At 36.6% G+C, this 17,687-nt stretch overlaps 5 protein-coding genes across 5 annotated transcripts; 2 read left to right on the forward strand and 3 right to left on the reverse strand. All coding sequences in view use genetic code 12, as the record gives it.

Moving 5' to 3' along the window:
• Positions 1-380: 380 nt before the first annotated feature.
• Positions 381-6,137, forward strand: STT4 (1-phosphatidylinositol 4-kinase; the record flags this gene model as incomplete). The annotated part of the gene is made up of 1 exon (XM_051814551.1): positions 381-6,137. The coding sequence occupies one exon, from the start codon at positions 381-383 to the stop codon at positions 6,135-6,137; it is 5,757 nt and encodes a 1,918-aa protein (XP_051671914.1).
• Positions 6,138-9,360: 3,223 nt separating this feature from the next.
• FLC2 (flavin adenine dinucleotide transporter) lies at positions 9,361-11,757 on the forward strand (the record flags this gene model as incomplete). The annotated part of the gene is made up of 1 exon (XM_051814552.1): positions 9,361-11,757. The coding sequence occupies one exon, from the start codon at positions 9,361-9,363 to the stop codon at positions 11,755-11,757; it is 2,397 nt and encodes a 798-aa protein (XP_051671915.1).
• Positions 11,758-12,197: 440 nt separating this feature from the next.
• On the reverse strand, positions 12,198-14,333 carry CANMA_002480 (uncharacterized protein; the record flags this gene model as incomplete). The annotated part of the gene is made up of 1 exon (XM_051814553.1): positions 12,198-14,333. One exon carries the CDS (start codon positions 14,331-14,333, stop codon positions 12,198-12,200), a length of 2,136 nt encoding a protein of 711 aa, XP_051671916.1.
• A 221-nt stretch (positions 14,334-14,554) lies between these two features.
• CANMA_002481 (uncharacterized protein) lies at positions 14,555-15,892 on the reverse strand (the record flags this gene model as incomplete). The annotated part of the gene is made up of 1 exon (XM_051814554.1): positions 14,555-15,892. One exon carries the CDS (start codon positions 15,890-15,892, stop codon positions 14,555-14,557), a length of 1,338 nt encoding a protein of 445 aa, XP_051671917.1.
• Positions 15,893-16,246: 354 nt separating this feature from the next.
• On the reverse strand, positions 16,247-17,407 carry CANMA_002482 (uncharacterized protein; the record flags this gene model as incomplete). The annotated part of the gene is made up of 1 exon (XM_051814555.1): positions 16,247-17,407. One exon carries the CDS (start codon positions 17,405-17,407, stop codon positions 16,247-16,249), a length of 1,161 nt encoding a protein of 386 aa, XP_051671918.1.
• Between the last annotated feature and the right edge of the window lie 280 nt (positions 17,408-17,687).

The raw sequence follows: 17,687 nt of genomic DNA on the forward strand, positions 1-17,687 counted from the left end.
TTCTTGATTCTAAGCAAAGCTATTAGTAAAGGTTTTGCTGGTGTACAGTTATACTAGATCTATATAAGTCAATTAATAAGCGACCCTCTTGCACCATCACAGTGAGTAAATGTAAGTAATGATACATGGCAGATCTTATCTCTTTGGTGTACTCCTACTTTGTACAGTTATTACCAAATTGGGTAAAACTATGGACTTAATCACTGCCATGTGAATATTTCTTTATAAACTGGTAGCGTTCTCCACTTTTTGTTTGTTTTTTTCCTTGTCCCTCTCTCCCCAAAAAATTTCAACAAAGAGAAATAAATAAGTAATCCACCCTATCTCCATACCCTTATTCACTCTTCTACTCACAAGAAACTCCAAAGTCTCGATCAACGATGGATTTTTATGGTATCACTCGTGGTACCATTCGTGGTGAAGCACTCAAGAAATTAGCTGAACTTACGGTAGAACATGTTCCATCTAACTTGAAAGAGATAAACACTGGTATCCAGAAGGATGATTTTGCTAAATTATTGACATCAACTCCAAAGGAATTACCGTTACGTAAATCTATTGTTAGTGTAAATGAGCAAAAAATGTCCAAGGTTGCCATTGCTCCTAAGGAATACGAAACATTAGTTGCATTATGTGACGCGACTGCTAAACCAATTAAGTTAACCGGTCAAATTAAGGCCTTAATTGACAAGTTTAAAGTTTATTTGTTTGAATTACCCGATCAGCAATTTGCTTATAGTATTGTATCTAAATCGGTTGCCATTGCCCCATGGACTTTACTTGGAGAAAAATTGACAATTGCATTGATCAATTTGGCTTATCAATCAAACAAACAATTTTTCGACGAAGTGGTTGAAGTTTTCCATCAATTTATTGAGAAATTTTTCGATAATGTTGATTTGCAATTGTCTAACTTCCTTACTTTAACTGGAGTCATTGACGGGTTAAACCAGAATGCCCTGTTTTTGACGTATTCATCAAGAACATTTCGAATTTTCACCAACTTGGATTCTTCTATTGATAATTCTGAAGTTCTTAGTGATATTGAGAATTATTCCGATTATCTTTATGATGAACCAAATCCATATCAAGAGTTGTTGGAACGTGATTTTTGCCTCAATTTTTCCCCCATTCTTTATCTTGAAAAATTATCGAGATTGATGTGCTCAGTCCTTGGTGAAATTTTGAATTCAAAATCACAGTCGTTATTGCCCTTTTTGTTGAACCAAGCAGCCAAGAAATATGACGATGAAAATGAAGCCAATGGTAGATCTATTGGTCACGGTAAGGATCATTTGTCCTTTTCAAGAGCTCAAATGGAGATTATTAAAATTTTAACTGAGTTGGCATTGAGAAAGTTGGAATTTTTGGATCGAGGTGAAACCTATATTGTTTATTCAACTTATAATCGGTTGAAATTGGGTTTTTTGGCCAAGAGTTTTAATTTACAAGTTTTGAGTTGTGGAATGTTTACTGATAATTTGGACCTTGATACTTCAAGGGAATTGTTCAAGGCCAATATTGAGATTAAGGATGCCATGTTGGATTCTGACTTGGGATTGACTGTGTTTGAATTTGGATCCTTGTTGGTTTTCAAGGACGAACTGATTGGTCCCTTATTGACAAGAGCGTTTACCTCGGTTATTGCTAATCCAAAATTGGAGCCACACTATTGTTTAGAAGCTTCAAAGTGTGTTGGCTTGGGAAGTAAGAGACTACCTCAAGATGCTGTAGTTACTACAATCTATTCATTAACCAACTTGTTGTTTGTCACTAATGAAGGATTGCAAGGACCATCAAAAAGTGCTAGAAGAGCAACAAGAAACTTTGCTGGTGGTGGCGGTGCTGATAATGCATCAGCAAGAGAATTTGTATCATCACCAATGTCTTCAAGAAGAACTTCAATGACTTCATTTTCGCAAATGTTTAGCAAGGGCAGTTTGTCGGGTGAATATGATGAAAATGATTATCAAAAAGTTTGTGAAAATGCCATTACTGCCATTGTTGAAGTTTCTGAAGCTTGTGATGATGAATCTATTCCAGCATTGGCTTGTACTATCTTGTCGCAAAAAGTGACCAAGATCGAATCAGCAATTGGACCTTTGATTTTAAAAGGGTTGTGCTCGTGTGCTCCCTATGTTCCTGAACGTGAATTTATCATCTTGATTAGATTGTTGAACAAGTTGACAGTTGATTCTTTTGAGCGAAAGAACATTGCCTTGTTAGGCCATTTGAATGATTCAAGAATGATTTTGTCATCCAAGTTGAAACCAGATAATCATTTGTATTTTGTTTACTTGCATGAGTTGTTGAATTCAATTATTAGCAAAGGTGACGTTCAGCAATTGGAGCACCATAGGTCTCATAATGAAATCAGTGAAGTTGGAGATCAAATTGCTGTTTATTTGAAACCATTGGCTGAATTATTACCCGATGTGCATTTAGGGCAAGAGCCTTTGAAAATTGAGAAAACTGAAACCATCAATTTGTTTAGAAATATCTGGTTTAATATGGTTGTTCATGGCTATAATTTGAATTCCAAGAATTGTAAAGTCTTCAAAGAGGAGTTGGAAAGAATTGCCTATAATTCCCCTCCATTGGCATCAGAGAGATCATGGGATAGAACTGAAACATCAATTGAATTGAATACTGTATTGCGCCGAGGCTCATCAAACCACAATATCAAAGACCACAAGTCGTTTTTGGGTGATATTTTTGAAGTTCATCGTTCAATGTCGTACCCAAAGTTGATGTTTTTATCGGCCACTGCCCTTTGTGAAGGTTTACGTGTTCGAACTGGTGACTGCTCAAAGATTTTGTATTATTTCACTGATCCAACGAGTAAGATTTCTGCTGTTGATAAATACTTGGGACCCATTGCCTTCAAGATTGTTCGCGATTATATTGGCTTGATTAATGCTGGTGCCAATAAGCAATTCAGTGCCGACCATATTGCTAATCAGTTGACTACCATGTTGACATTGACTACACATCCGGTTGCAGAAATGCAAGATGCCTCTTTCCAATGTTGTGATTTGTTGATAAATAAAGTATCAGCTTCGTTGTGTCATAAAAAGTCCTTGTTTGCCCTTTTTGATATTTTGACGTTATTGTTCCAAAGTATTGCAGACGCTGATGTTCATGAATATGGACCAACAACATCATTTAGAGCCAAATGCACTGGAATTAAGATCACCATGTCGGATGATTACGACTGGAGATGTTCCACTTTCAACCGATTCCATGAAAAGGCCAAGGGTTGGGTTGAGTTGCTATTGTACAAGACAAATATTGATGTCAAGAGCTTGATTCAATCGTATGTTGCCGCCAATGAGGATTTGCAATACGATGCACCCATTCAATTTGGACTTTCGTTTGCATTGAAAATGTCGGGAGTTATTTCGTCGCATGATCGTGATTTACAAGGAATCACATATGCCAACATTTCTGCCTTGGATACGACACCTTCGATTGTATCTCAGTTAAATTGGCGATCAAATTTTGTGTCTCAATTGATGAATAAATTACCATTGAGAACTGATGAAGAATCTGATATAGCCTTCAAGGCCATTAGAGAAAAGGTGTTCAATATCAGGCTGAGATTGTTTGACCAGTTTACAGAAAATCCATCAGATGATGAGATTATGAGTTTGTTAACGGAAATTGCTGGATTAGCATTGTTATCTGATGTCAACAATGCTGAATTGGTTAGGTACTTGGTTGAAATTCCATTCATATTATTTGAGCCACTGGTTATGATTCCAGCAAGCGGCGTTTGGTTTGCTGTTATGAAGGATAAACCAAAGTTGAGTATGTTGTTACTTAGTGAATTGGCACAAAAATGGGAGGAATCGATTGAATTAAGAAAAGGATTATTTTCTCAAGAGCTTGACATTGTTCACCCTGAATTTGATAGAATGGAGTATGCACCAAGTAACCGAGCAACTGATTTGAGATTGGCTGAAAAGGCCCAGAGAAGCTTCGGACCTCATTTGGAATTGGTGAGATTATTTTCGAGTAATTTTGAAGCCACCTTGAATCAAAGTGATCACTTGTTAAAATTATTTACTCGATTTATTGAAGTTGGGTTGAAAAATTTGAAATTTGCTAGTTATCATCCACTTTCACGATTGGTTCGATTTGAATTGATTAAATTTTCATTCGAAGTTTTACAAGTTCATTTGAAATTGGGATCGAGAATTTGCAAGTACTTGACTGAATTGATATTTGATGGTGCATTGACTTGGTTCAGGCAAAGATTTGTTTATCCTTTTGGCGGTAACAAGTTGAAGTTCAAGAGTGAAGCGGTTGTGATGAATGAAGTTGCCAGAATGGCTAATGCAGTGTCGGTTTTCCATCTGAAGGATATCGAGATCAAGCGCACGATTTTCTTGCAATTCCTTGATGATGAAGTGTACAAGTTCAATGTTTGGTTAACTTCGTTAAATCCAACTGATACTTCAGGCACAATTAGAGGCTCAGGAAATCAAGTAACTCGCGTGCAAATCACAAGTTCATATGAAATTGACCCTATCTTGGCTATCAATTTAGCAATGAGGTACCAGAGCAAGAGTCATGATGATTTAATCCAAGAATTGATTATCAAGAATCCACTCCCAGCCATTGCATACCCCGATGCGGTACCGTTTTTCATTGGTATTAACCTTGGTACTCACATGCCATCCCATCAATTGTTATTCTGGACACCAGTGTCGCCAATCGATGCTATTACATTGTTTTTGCCACCTTTTGGTGCTAATCCATATATCTTGCAATATACCATGAGATCATTAGAAACGCATGATGTCAATTTGACATTCTTCTATGTTCCACAAATTGTACAATCGTTACGTCATGATGCTAAGGGGTATGTTGAACGGTTTATTATTGAAACTGCTAAAGTATCACAACTATTCGCCCATCAAATTATCTGGAATATGTTGGCCAATAGTTACAAGGATGATGATTCGACTGAGCCCGATGATTTAAAACCAGTGTTGGATAGAATTCAAGAAACCATGTTGAAAGAATTGAGTAAAGAAGATTTGCAATTTTATCATAAAGAATTTGGGTTTTTCAATGAAGTTACTGATATTTCCGGTAAATTGAAGCCATATATCAAGAAATCCAAGGCGGAGAAAAAGGTCAAGATTGATGAAGAAATGGCATTAATTAAAGTTGAGCCTGGGGTGTACTTGCCTTCGAATCCTGACGGTGTTGTTATTGATATCAATCGTAAATCTGGTAAGCCATTGCAATCGCATGCTAAAGCTCCCTTTATGGCTACATTCAAGATTAAAAAGGAATTGACTGATTATGATGAGCATGGAAAGCCTCAACAAGTTGAAATTGAGAAATGGCAAAGTGCCATTTTCAAAGTTGGTGATGATTGTCGACAAGATGTGTTGGCATTACAATTGATTTCCATCTTTAGAACCATTTGGAGCGATGCTGGGCTCGATCTTTATGTGTATCCTTATAGAGTTACGGCTACTGCTCCCGGGTGTGGTGTGATTGATGTATTACCCAATGCTACATCAAGAGATATGTTGGGAAGAGAAGCGGTAAATGGATTATTTGAATATTTCATCACCAAGTTTGGACCGCAAAAGTCAATTGAATTTCAACAAGCCAGAAACAATTTAGTTAAATCGTTAGCTGCTTATTCTGTTATTTCATACTTGTTGCAATTTAAGGATAGACACAATGGTAATATTATGTATGATGATCAAGGTCATATTTTACATATCGATTTCGGATTCTGTTTTGATATTGTTCCCGGAGGAGTTAAATTTGAAGCGGCACCGTTCAAGTTGACCCATGAAATGGTTATGGTATTAGGTGGGAGCGAAGATACGCAGGCTTTTAAATGGTTTGAAGAATTATGTATCAAGGGGTATTTGGCATGTCGTCCATACATGGAATTAATTGTGAGAACAGTTGTGCCAATGTTGGAATCAGGATTGCCGTGTTTTAAAGATACAACTATTAAGAACTTGAGACTGAGATTTGTGCCTGATAAAACTGATAAAGAAGCGGCAGCATATTTTAGGAAATTGATTAAGAAATCAATGGAGAGTTTCTACACTAAAGGATATGATGAATTTCAAAGAATTACCAATGGTATTCCTTATTAGTGGTCAGGCTGTTATAGTATTCTCGGGGTGCAAAAGATCCCTCTCACAACAAGTTGAAATAGTAGTACATTTTTAATAAATACCAATCAGTTGATATCGTTAAAGATTATGAAACCTGGTTTTACCAAGAAGTCATCATATAACTCTGTCTTAGAAATCTAAGACAAAAAACAAAGGATTTCCTTGTTTCTCTAGGAACAGTTTACAATACTGTCATACTATCACATTCAGTTTTGTGTGCACGTCTCTCGTTTTTGCAGCCAGGTGCAACCAATGTCTGTTAAAATGTAGTCCAGCTTTTAGGAAGGAGCAACCGAGAAACTCAAACTACATAACTATAACACCTGGCAATCTTTTCAAACTACTACGTTTTCGGTTTGTTTTTTTTTTACCTTTTTTTTGGCTTCCTTTCGATGAAAACCTATCAATGGCCACGCTTACTGATTTGCTAAACCATGCAATTGAGCTTATTTTTAAAAATATCTATCAACAGCAAGCCATAGTGCTTGCTCTATTGCGCTCGAAATTACACCTTATTGCAAGGTCCAAATTATACCATTTTGTATGTTTATGATATACTACAAGGTGGGCAGCATAATACACAATAGGATAGTGAACTGGACGATTCAAGCAGTAGTCTTCTGAGCGTCATTTGATAAATATTTGGAATAAATGGACCCAAATCAAGGGATCAGTTAGTTGACCTCTTCTCGTGAGCCTGACCTTTTTGTTTGACAAAGCTATCCTTTACTCCAAGTTTATCCAAAAGCGTATTGTAGTGGAAGAGCCAGAGGACATAGTACATAATAAGGTTTTCCAGTACATTAGATAAATTCAGTCCAACGCGGTTTCTTTTAAAGGGAGAGACACAGCACTCACATTGGTGACACAGATTTAGATCCACACCAATCATTCGGTACATAAAGTAGGTGTCTCAAGTAATCAACTCAAACTCCACTTTATTATGATTATTATAATTATATGGTGGATGATAATACTCATTCTTTGGCATTAGGGAAGTTGTACTATGTAATTAAAAATGAAGAGGAGATAGAGTCCCGGTTTACCCAACAGTTGGACACCTCTCTGCTTCTAGAATTATATCTCACCCTCAATGTTGATATGGACCAACTCTTTCTAGTTTCCGGATTGACAACGAGCACCCAAAATTGGTTCTGCTTGGGTTGTGTTATGCATCTTCATATTCTTCAAATTGTGACCAGAGCAACAGAAGCATCACACGTGCAACACATCGATCGTTGCCGAATTTGACTATTTCTACTTTTGTAATAAATGAAAAGTTAATAAGAAGGGTCTGTGAGCTTGCGTTGCTGTTTCCAAGAACTAGCATTAACTGGGGAAGTTCAAAGCACCTCACGGAGCACACGACCCATTTTTATTAGAACAAAGTAAATTCAGTCCAACATTTCCTCCTGGATGCACAGAAAATACATCGGGTATCTAGATTTGGGATCTACAAAGAGATAATTGGACTGAAGTATTTGGTTGGTGTAAAAGGCAGTGATATTAGTGTTGAGCTCAAGAGGTATTGTTCTGATAATGAAATAATGCAGTTGACGACGTTGTATTATGGTACTTGCCCGTGTTATTACCACAAGGAATTATTTCACGTGTCAGTTCTTTCGACAAGGCATATCATAGCAGAGGCTAGGAAGATTTATCTTGTATATATCATGTGTTGGCGGAGTTGCGTTGGTGAATCCCAGTTGCGTATTCTATGACAAGGAATTAAAAGTTTGAGGCTGGAGTTTTGTGCATGTGTTTGCATCACAGCCCCAATTAGTGCTTAAATAGCACAAAGTCAAAGTACCAGCATTAATAACACCGTTTCATAATCGAATGTGATGTGTAAGAGTAATGTACTTTACGATATTTGGGTTAGCCAGGTTTTAGATTCCTATTTAATTCGTCTGGACTATTTGAAGTGGTAGTAGTCCTAGCTCTTCATTTCGATGTGGATAACAGAGCGAAGCTTTGGTCTGTATTGGAAGATTAAAGCAGTGGCCTCCTTTGCTTTTCGTTTTCTTCTTTGGTGCTGGCAACACCAAAGTAGTGTCAATTTTTGTCAAGAAATCCAAAACTACAAATGCTTGTCGGCGTGTATCTAGAATGTCTTGGTGGTTGGCCAGTCTTAGCTCTCTTTAGCCATCACCACCACCACCAAGCACTTTTTTCTGTAATATATGCCTTTGTGTTGAACTGAGAGACATTCATAACTTACTCCACTTGACAAGCCTTGAAAGCAAAAAAGACGTTGAAACAAAAAAGTGTGACAAATTGGAAGCATATTAGAGGCACGGTTTAGTCTATGTGTGTAGTGCGTATTTATTTTCTCCTATGTCACGTGCAAATAAACATTTTGCAAAAGACAATTGTAAAGCAATAAAGTCACGTCGTTGCACTTTCTCGTGGTAGAATATAAAGCTTACAGTACGCGTTGGTTTTTGTTGTTGTTTGCTGTTCCTGTTTGTTGCTATAGCATATATATAGGTGGTTGAAGTTGTATATTATCTTGGTATAAATCACGTGCATGGTTTGTAGATGGTAAAATTGTAAACAATTACTAAGTTTAGAAACAACAACACAAACTTAGAATCTTATATATATATATATTACCTGAGTACTTACGTAATTAGATTTTATATTTTTGTTTCGCAAAATCAAAAACAAAGAATTTTTTTTTTTTCTCTTGAGAGAAAAAAAGAAAACGACGAACGACAAATCAATGAGAACAAAACCTCCTCCTTGTTCTTTAAGTAAAACTCATTTGTTAATAGCAACCAACAACTACCACTACTCTTACTAATATTATAAAAGTAAGGGAAATCACTGACAACAAGATATATATATATCAGAGCTTATCCACGTCTACTACTTCTTCTTTGATGTTTGCTTAGGTGAAGAAAAGTAATTAGAAATCTCCAATCTTTTGTTTTACTCCGCCTTAAAGACAAAAACTTTTAGCAGCACTACATTCACAGCCTTTCGTTACAACAACAACAACAACAACAACTACCCAAATATACAACAACAGCACACACTCACATCCTTGGAGTGGTAACCTTATCTAACATTGTATCCTCACAAACATCAAATCGTATACACTTACAAGAAACTACATATCACTGCAACAACATAGAGAACTTTTATCCCCCTCCGCCTTGTCCCTCCCTCGTCCATACATAATTCAGCTTCTTAAACCATGTTGCTTTACAAATTACTTCTAGTCAGCATAGCCTGTCTTTTCAATGTGGTATCAGCTGTCCATTACATTAAATCGAGTTCACTTTTGACTTGTATGGATAATTCACAATTTACAGCATCATATTTCGATATTGTATTTTACCCGGGAAACAGAACAATCTATTTTGATATCAATGCCATCTCATCGATTGATGCAAAAGTTGGTGCTAATATCAATGTCATTGTTTATGGTTTAAATGTATTGCAAAAAAATATATCTCTTTGTGATATTGATTATACATCAAGTGGTTCAGGCTCCGACCCTCTTTGTCCTTTGACTTCAGGTCACTTGAATCTCGATTCACATTATCAGTTAGGATCGTCAATTACCAGCCAAATTCCAGGCATTGCTTATACAATCCCTGATGTCGATGCTAGAGTCAAAGTGGTGATTTACGATTTAGACTCTTATGAACAATTAGCATGTGTTGAGGCAACTTTATCCAATGGTAAATCTGTACAAACAAAGTATGCTGGATGGCCAATTGCCGCAATTTCTGGTTTGGGTGTTATAACTTCTGGTGTTATATCGGTTATTGGACATTCAAGTACTGCGGCACACGTTGCTTCTAACTCGATGTCGCTTTTCGTTTATTTCCAATCGTTGGCAATTATGGCAATGATGGCTGTGGCTAGAGTTCCACCAATTGCTGCGGCTTGGGCCCAGAATTTTATGTGGTCAGTTGGTCTTATAAAGATTGGATTTGTTCAAGATATTTCCAATTGGTATATTCAAGCCACTGGCGGTACACCAACTGATATTTTAGGGGCATCGTATATCTCTATATCGGTACAAAGATTTGCTAAAAGAGCTATGGAATGGTATGAAGGAATGAACTCGTACGACGTTGGCGCGTTATCAAATTCAAAATTAGCTAAAAGGGCCAATATTATCTTAGATTCTGACAGTTTTGGCACTGCTGACAGTTTGGATCCAGATTTATATTCCACCAATGAAAAAGCCAGTGATTTATCAGGAAAGATTTTGGTTTTACGTGGAATACAACGGGTGGCTTATTTGGCCAGTATTGAAATCACTGATGTATTCTTGACGGGTATCTGTTTCCTATTATTTTTTGCCTTTGTTATGGTGGTTTGTCTTATGTTATTTAAAGCCGTTATTGAGATCTTGACCAGAAGTAAAGCCATGCAGGCTGAGAAATTTAATGAATATCGTCAACATTGGGGAGGTATTATAAAAGGATCACTTTATCGTTTATTGATTATTGCCCTTCCTCAAGTTTCAGTATTGTGTATTTGGGAATTAACAACAAGGGATTCGGCAGGTGCTGTTGTTGTTGCTATTTTCTTGCTAGTCATTACCCTAGTTTTGTTGATCCAAGCGGCAACGAGAGTATTTCTTATGGGAAGAAATTCGGTGAGAAATTTTAAAAATCCAGCCTATTTGTTATTTGGAGACCTCAAATTTCTCAACAAATTTGGATTCTTGTATGTTCAATTTAGAGCTGATTGTTTTTGGTTCATTTGGGTGTCAATATTTTACATTTTCATTAAATCATTATTGGTGGCAGTATTGCAACATCATGGTAAACCACAATCGGTTATCATATGGGTTATTGAATTGCTTCATATGGTTGTTCTTTGTTGGATTCGGCCATTTATGGACAAGAGAACCAATGCATTCAACATCACCATTTCTGTGATCAATTTCATCAATGCATTATTCTTTATGTTCTTTTCGAGTGTTTTTGGCCAACCAAACGTGGTGTCATCAGTTATGGCTGTGGTTTACTTTGTGCTTAATGCAGTATTTGCTTTGTTTTTGTTAATTTTCACCATAGTCACTTGTTTGTTGGCAATATTTAGGAAGAACCCTGATGCTAGATATCAGCCAATGCGTGATGATCGTGTTTCATTCTTGCCTAAAGCCGGTGGTAAAAAAGGTGCTGCGGCCGGAGATGATGATGATATGGAATTGATGGCATTAGGAGCAACAGCAATGAAGGGGCATGAGCATGGTAAACGTGATCCATTGGCTTATGATGATGATTCCTATGATGAAGATTCAGTGTATCCAAATAATAGAAACATGAGTGGTCCTGGATTAGAATCAAGTACGGGGTCTGGATCAAACGAATATAATTCATCAAAACGAGATTCAATAAGTTTTATGGAGCCAACGCAACCGGGTTCAACAATTGTAGGCAATCCATATAATGCATTGCCGACAAATCATTCCAATAGTAGTGGTAATGGTTTCAGTTATGGACAAACAGGAGTGTATCAAGGCAGCTCATCAAGTCCACAAAATCCCTATTTCCAAAATACTGCTTATAGCAACAACCAATATTATCAACAACGAAACCCTAGTGGAAGTCGAACAGCTTTTAGGTAAGAGAGAGAGGCAAAAAAGAAAAAATAAAAACAGAGACCACAAAGCACAAAGCACAAAGCACAGAGCATAGCATGAAATATATCTTGTGGTGGACGTTGCACACGAAGTGAGGAAACGACGACTCCCAGCCTTATTCTTGACGATTCAATGAATAAACGGATTAGGACCGGTGTGTATCTTTGTTTTTTTATTCAATTCATATTTTTTTTCGTTTGTTTGGGTTCAAAAATTTTCTTGATCTGTTCTTTATATGATTTATAGAATAAGAGGACAAGAACAAGAGAATTGGCGAGCAAAACGTAATTGTGGTTTTTTTTCTTCATTATATAGCATCATATATATATGTATATTATCAAAAAAAGAGAATGTCATTTTATATGTTTATCCTAATGACAGAAAAAATATTCTGTTTTTGGTTGTCAATCTCTCCAAGGTAAGTTTTATTGGTCGTTGCAAAAATTGGGCTCACCAAATATACTCCGGTGGAATATGTTGTACCATGTAATTGGTTGACATTGATCAATAATATTTTCATCGCCATCATTGTCGGATATTGCTCGTTTCTTTTTCAAGTTTAAGGTGTCTAAATTCATTACTTGGCTATAAGTCGTCTTTCTTGGAGATCCATTATCATCAACATCTTCGTCAATACCATCAATATCGTTCAAGTAGTTTGCATTGTTGTTGTGGTAAGTGGATGATCCTTGATAGTTGAGCAATGATAAAGGTAACGAGAACCCGCCTTCTTCGACATAATCACCAACACCGGCCAGTAAAGAAGCATCATCAATAACAAAATTTCTCTTGTGTATATATTCTCTTTCTTCCTCATCATCGCCATCAGTCTTGTAGCCGTATCGATCACCGTCTTCATCACCATCCGAATAATCAGAATACAAAGCAGGATGGTCATGTTGAGTTAGTCTCAGTTTCAGTTTTCCCTTGTTGTTGGTCTTTTTCTCAAACAATTGTGGTTTGAATTTCCACATTTGTAAATCTTGTGATTTACGTTGAATCAAATCAGTAATTTGATGTCGTTTATCATCAATTGCCGATTTAAATTTACCATGGTCGTCCATGTAGTAACCACCACTACTACAAATACCATCGCCAATAATGGCTGATTTCTTTTCAACTATTGAATCCAATACTGAATCGCGTTTGTCATCAATAGAGCCTAAAAATGAATACTTTTTATCATCAATAGAATCTAAAAGCGAATCCTTTTTATCATCGATCTTATTCAATCGATTGTCTATTTTCTCATCGATAAAATCATCCAATTTGTGCAATGTGTCCTTGGGGTATCTAATTAGATTGACTCCTGCAGTTCCTGCCATTGTTAAGGCATGTTTCTTGGCTTGTAATTTATCATGAACTTGTTTAACTGCTTGACTCTCGACTTTAACATCTTCCCAAATAGGTCCATCATCATGTTTCAACAATGATGCTGCAGTATCCAGCACAGGTTCATTTGCAGCAGCAGCAGCAACGACAACATTGGGATCAGATTTGGCGATAAATTTCTGAAATGCAGGGACAATATCAACCATTTGTTGACGCACCCTCAAGCAAAAGCTATGATCCTCATCATGATTATTGACATTACAAAACACTGAATGGATCAATGAATCATAATCAACTTGATGGATCCAATTCTTGGCAAACGTGTCGAAAAAAGTTGAAAATGTAGTTGGCGATTTCAAATAATTTTTAATCGACATGATATGCTTTGCCTTTTTCGTCCCTGTTGAATCCAGTTGCATTGACAATGATGATGATGAAAATTCATCAATTTGCGTAGCATCAGTTTCATTAAACATAAATACAATCAATGGTTTATTCTCACTCAAACGTGTCCGAAACACCGGTAATTTATCCATGGGATAACCCAACAACCCTTCATGATAGATTGACGAGGTTAAATTATGCAATTGGGGCAAATTCGGTAACACCATGTAATAATCAACCAATTCGACAAGTTCAGGCATATCAAATGGAACGACACGCAGTAAGAATTTATGCAATGTATTGGAGCTATAATGGGCATTTTGATCAAGTTGTTGTTGTTGTTGTTGTTGTTGCTGTTGAAACTTGTGGATCATATCTAATCCCAAACTCTGCTTTACCAAACTGGTATTAAAGATGAAATAAGTTTTGAACTCATGAGGAATGAAAATTTGATCTTGTAGACTAAAATTCATCCATTTATTATGTCCTTTATCTAGATTATCAGTGAGATTAAACAACTTATTCAAACCTAATGTTGAAAACATGGTGGGGTTGATCAACTCCTTGGGAATTATAACAAAATTGTCATTATCGAGGCCCGATCTGTTGGTGTAAATAGCACCATCGTCTCCACTGTTGTCATCATCTCTATTCCCATCCAAAATGGAATGAATCGAGAAATCCTTTTGATACTTTCTAGTGGGGACTAATGGGTTAATGGTTGCTTGTAATCGTTGTTTTGTTGAACGTAATGAAAAAATACGTGGTTTGAGAACATGGGGAATAAGTAAAGCAAAACCCAACTGGAAATAAAGCAATAATGCAATAGCATAGTTGACCAACATGGTTGAGTTTTATTCCGTTGTAGCTATAGGTGATCAAACCAGGACCTAGAAGGAAGAACAGTGGGATATTATTTTCCTTTTTTTGGTACGGAAAACTTCACAGAGGGGTGGATGGTACTCTTTTGTGTTGTTTTCGCCCCTCAATATCAAGAATGGTTATAATAGATTATTCAAACATACGGGCAGGAAATTATTAGTATAATCACTTTATCATCCTTCTATTAGAATGTATACACTAATATCTTGTTATTCTTGCTGTACTTTTCCCTTTCTTCATTGTCATGTAATGCATACATTTCTCCATTCTCATTAAGATAAAACGCCTTCAACCGATCTTTATCACCATCATTGTCACCTCTTCTATAATCACCTGCTTTCACATTAAATTCGTCATTGAGTCCACGTTGATCAAAATCAAAATTCAAATCTTCAAGTAAATTCAACCTTGATATATAAAGCGTGGTTAAAAACATAACCAAGTTGCAAATCCAAACAAACGTGGAAATGATGATAAATGCCCCCAATGCTCTTCTAATCAGCCAAACTCGTTGTGTTTGCTTGTGATTGTAGGGGAAAATGTAAGCAATAATCATGATGAATGAAATTAATTTAAACACTACTGCTGCAGTACAGTAAAAACTGCCATTTCTTTTCTCATAAGTGACAATCTGCATTGTGAATAGTAGTGCTACTATAATTGTGATTACTCCATCAGCTATAAAGTAACGATAAACACCAACAGTTATGGATGAATCTTGTTGAAGTAGAACCGATGAAAGAACTATTTCAATTATGCTGCAACAAATTTCAAACAAGTATAATATCAAGTTGACTGTAATGGTGATTTTGCGTCCATAATATCGATCTCCCAATTTACCCGTCTTGAATGAAATTAACGGTTGATTCATCACCAGTTTGATTAAATCATGTTCCAAATTCTTTTGTCGTGACATTAAACTATCATTATCTCCATTATCAAATTGGGTAACTTTGGCATACATTTTCTCCCCCCGCGGTTGAAGTTGAGGTTGAGGTTGGGGTAGTGGTGGTAGTGCGTTGTTGTCATATGGAGGTGTATCATTGCTTTCGAAAATTGATGGAGGATATGGAAGGAATTCACGTTGAGATTGAGTTCTCGTCGGAATATCTTTTGGTGGCACTTGTGGGGGCGGTCGTAAAAACGCATTATCCTGTGGTACTTGCACCCCAATTGAAACTTGTTGTTCTCGTCGTATTGGCAATGGGTGCAGAAACAGTTCTTCACCCTGCACTGAAAAGTCCTTCAGTTGCAATGACCCATAGTAGGATCCCAGTTCGTTATTGTTATAGTCATTATCTACTTGTGATGCATAAAACGGTAAAAATCCATCAATGGTCAATTTAGCTGTAGATGATGTCGATGATTCAATCTCGGTGAAGTCTGAGTTTGTTGGTGTTGTATTACGTGAACGTCGTAATCGAGGTAATTTATTGCCATTGTTGTATTCGAATCGAGATAGATCACTCACTATTCGATAATCATCTCCACCATATGGCCTAAATGGAGGTGGTGGTACCATAATGGTGATATTATGATGTTGTTAGAGTTATTGTTTTTTTTTTTACTTTCTCGAATTTGTTTGGTTGTGTTGTTTACATTTTGTTGCAGGTGGGTGGGGTTTTGTGTTAGGTGTTGCAAAAAACTATATAAAACCACTTGGTAAGAGTTGCAAGCCATGTCTAAAGGTTAGCTATAGAACTACACCTTTTATCCAAGAGGATCTATTTTTCCGGATAACGGTAAAGAAGATGTAAGTATAGCAGTAAATGCGTTTATTCGAATAAAAAAATAAAAAAATAAAAAAATAAAAAAATAAACACTAAAGAGCCATAATAAGTACCTATGAAAGACCATAACCAACAACCACCATTGATCACAACTCCTGTGGAGGAGATTGCCGAAGAATACTTTGTAATCCAATGGTTTGGTTAGACAATCCTCTCAGTAAATCTTTATTACTTGGTCTTGATCTTGTTTGTAAATTAGGTATTTCATTAGTATGATACCCACGAAGTTCATGAAGATCCAGAATATTATTATTATTATTATTATTATTATTATTGCCACCACCACCACTTGAGGCATTACTACTAACTGGTTCAATTGTGGGAGTATGAGATAATTCTCGTAATCTATTGGGTTTGGGTTCGCTTTTGGCTCGTGTGATTTGAACTCTTGTTGATGGTTCAATGTCATGATCATCTTCAACAAATTGAGAACCACTATTATTGGCATCATTGGATGAATCTTGAGTCAAGTTTATTTTACGTGATAAAGGATTTTCAGTAGGATACCAGTCACCATCTTGTCTATTAACTTCGCCTGTTTTGTTATCAATAACATCACCTCTGTGATCAGTTTGCTGAGTCGCATCAGGGGCATGTGCTTGTGGTGGTGGTGGTGGATTGTATACATTTATAATTGGAGGTTGTTGTGGCTGTTGTTGCTGCATAGGCATAGGTTCATGTCTTGGTCTTCTGAATCGGTCAAACATCATAAACATGAGTGGCCACTTCATCATCCTACCAAATCCGCCACCAAAACGACCAAATCTACCATGTTGCTGCTGTTGATTGACATTGATGTTTTGATTAACTGTTTTATTTTTAACGGTTTGGTTCTTGTATCTGTATTTTGAAGTTGAGTAAGGGTAACTCTGTCCTCTGCCATTGTTGTTTTTGTTGTTAGTGTTGTTGCCATAACCTTGAATATATTGAGACTGAGGGTAGTTTTGTTTGGGTTGGGTTTGTTTATACTGACCAGCATTAGTAGTACTTCTATTCCCATAATTGTTGGATTTTTGGTTTAGCTTCTGGGATGAATAGTATTTTGGTTGTTGTGTGGTTGATTGTGTGTATTTGTTTCCACTTGTTTGTGTTGGTGCAGCATATGATGATGACGAGTATCTATTAGTTGAAGATCTCCCGCCATATCTGCTATTACTACTACTACTACTGCCACCGTAACTGCTACCATAACCACGGCTACCACCAAACCCACCTCCATAGCTGCTATATCCACCATAACCTCTCATGTTTGTTTGTTTGTTTGTTTGTTTGTTTGGTGGTATTGTAGTACAAAGTTATCCTTTGTTTAAAGGAATAGGTGTCTATTACCTTGTGTGGTTATATATATATATATATATATATATCCAAATATTCTACTAACAACACTGTACATATACTGTTACATTTATCAAGGGGGGTCAGTCCAATTGCATCTTTCCCCCTTCCCCCTCCCCCCCTCCCCCCCTTTTCTTTTCTCTTTCAAAACACGTTACGTATTACATACTACATATACACTTACATATACAC

This window comes from Candida margitis, assembly GCF_024628925.1.
Source record: "Candida margitis strain CBS 14175 chromosome Unknown scaffold7, whole genome shotgun sequence".
NCBI lineage: Eukaryota > Fungi > Ascomycota > Pichiomycetes > Serinales > Debaryomycetaceae > Lodderomyces > Lodderomyces margitis.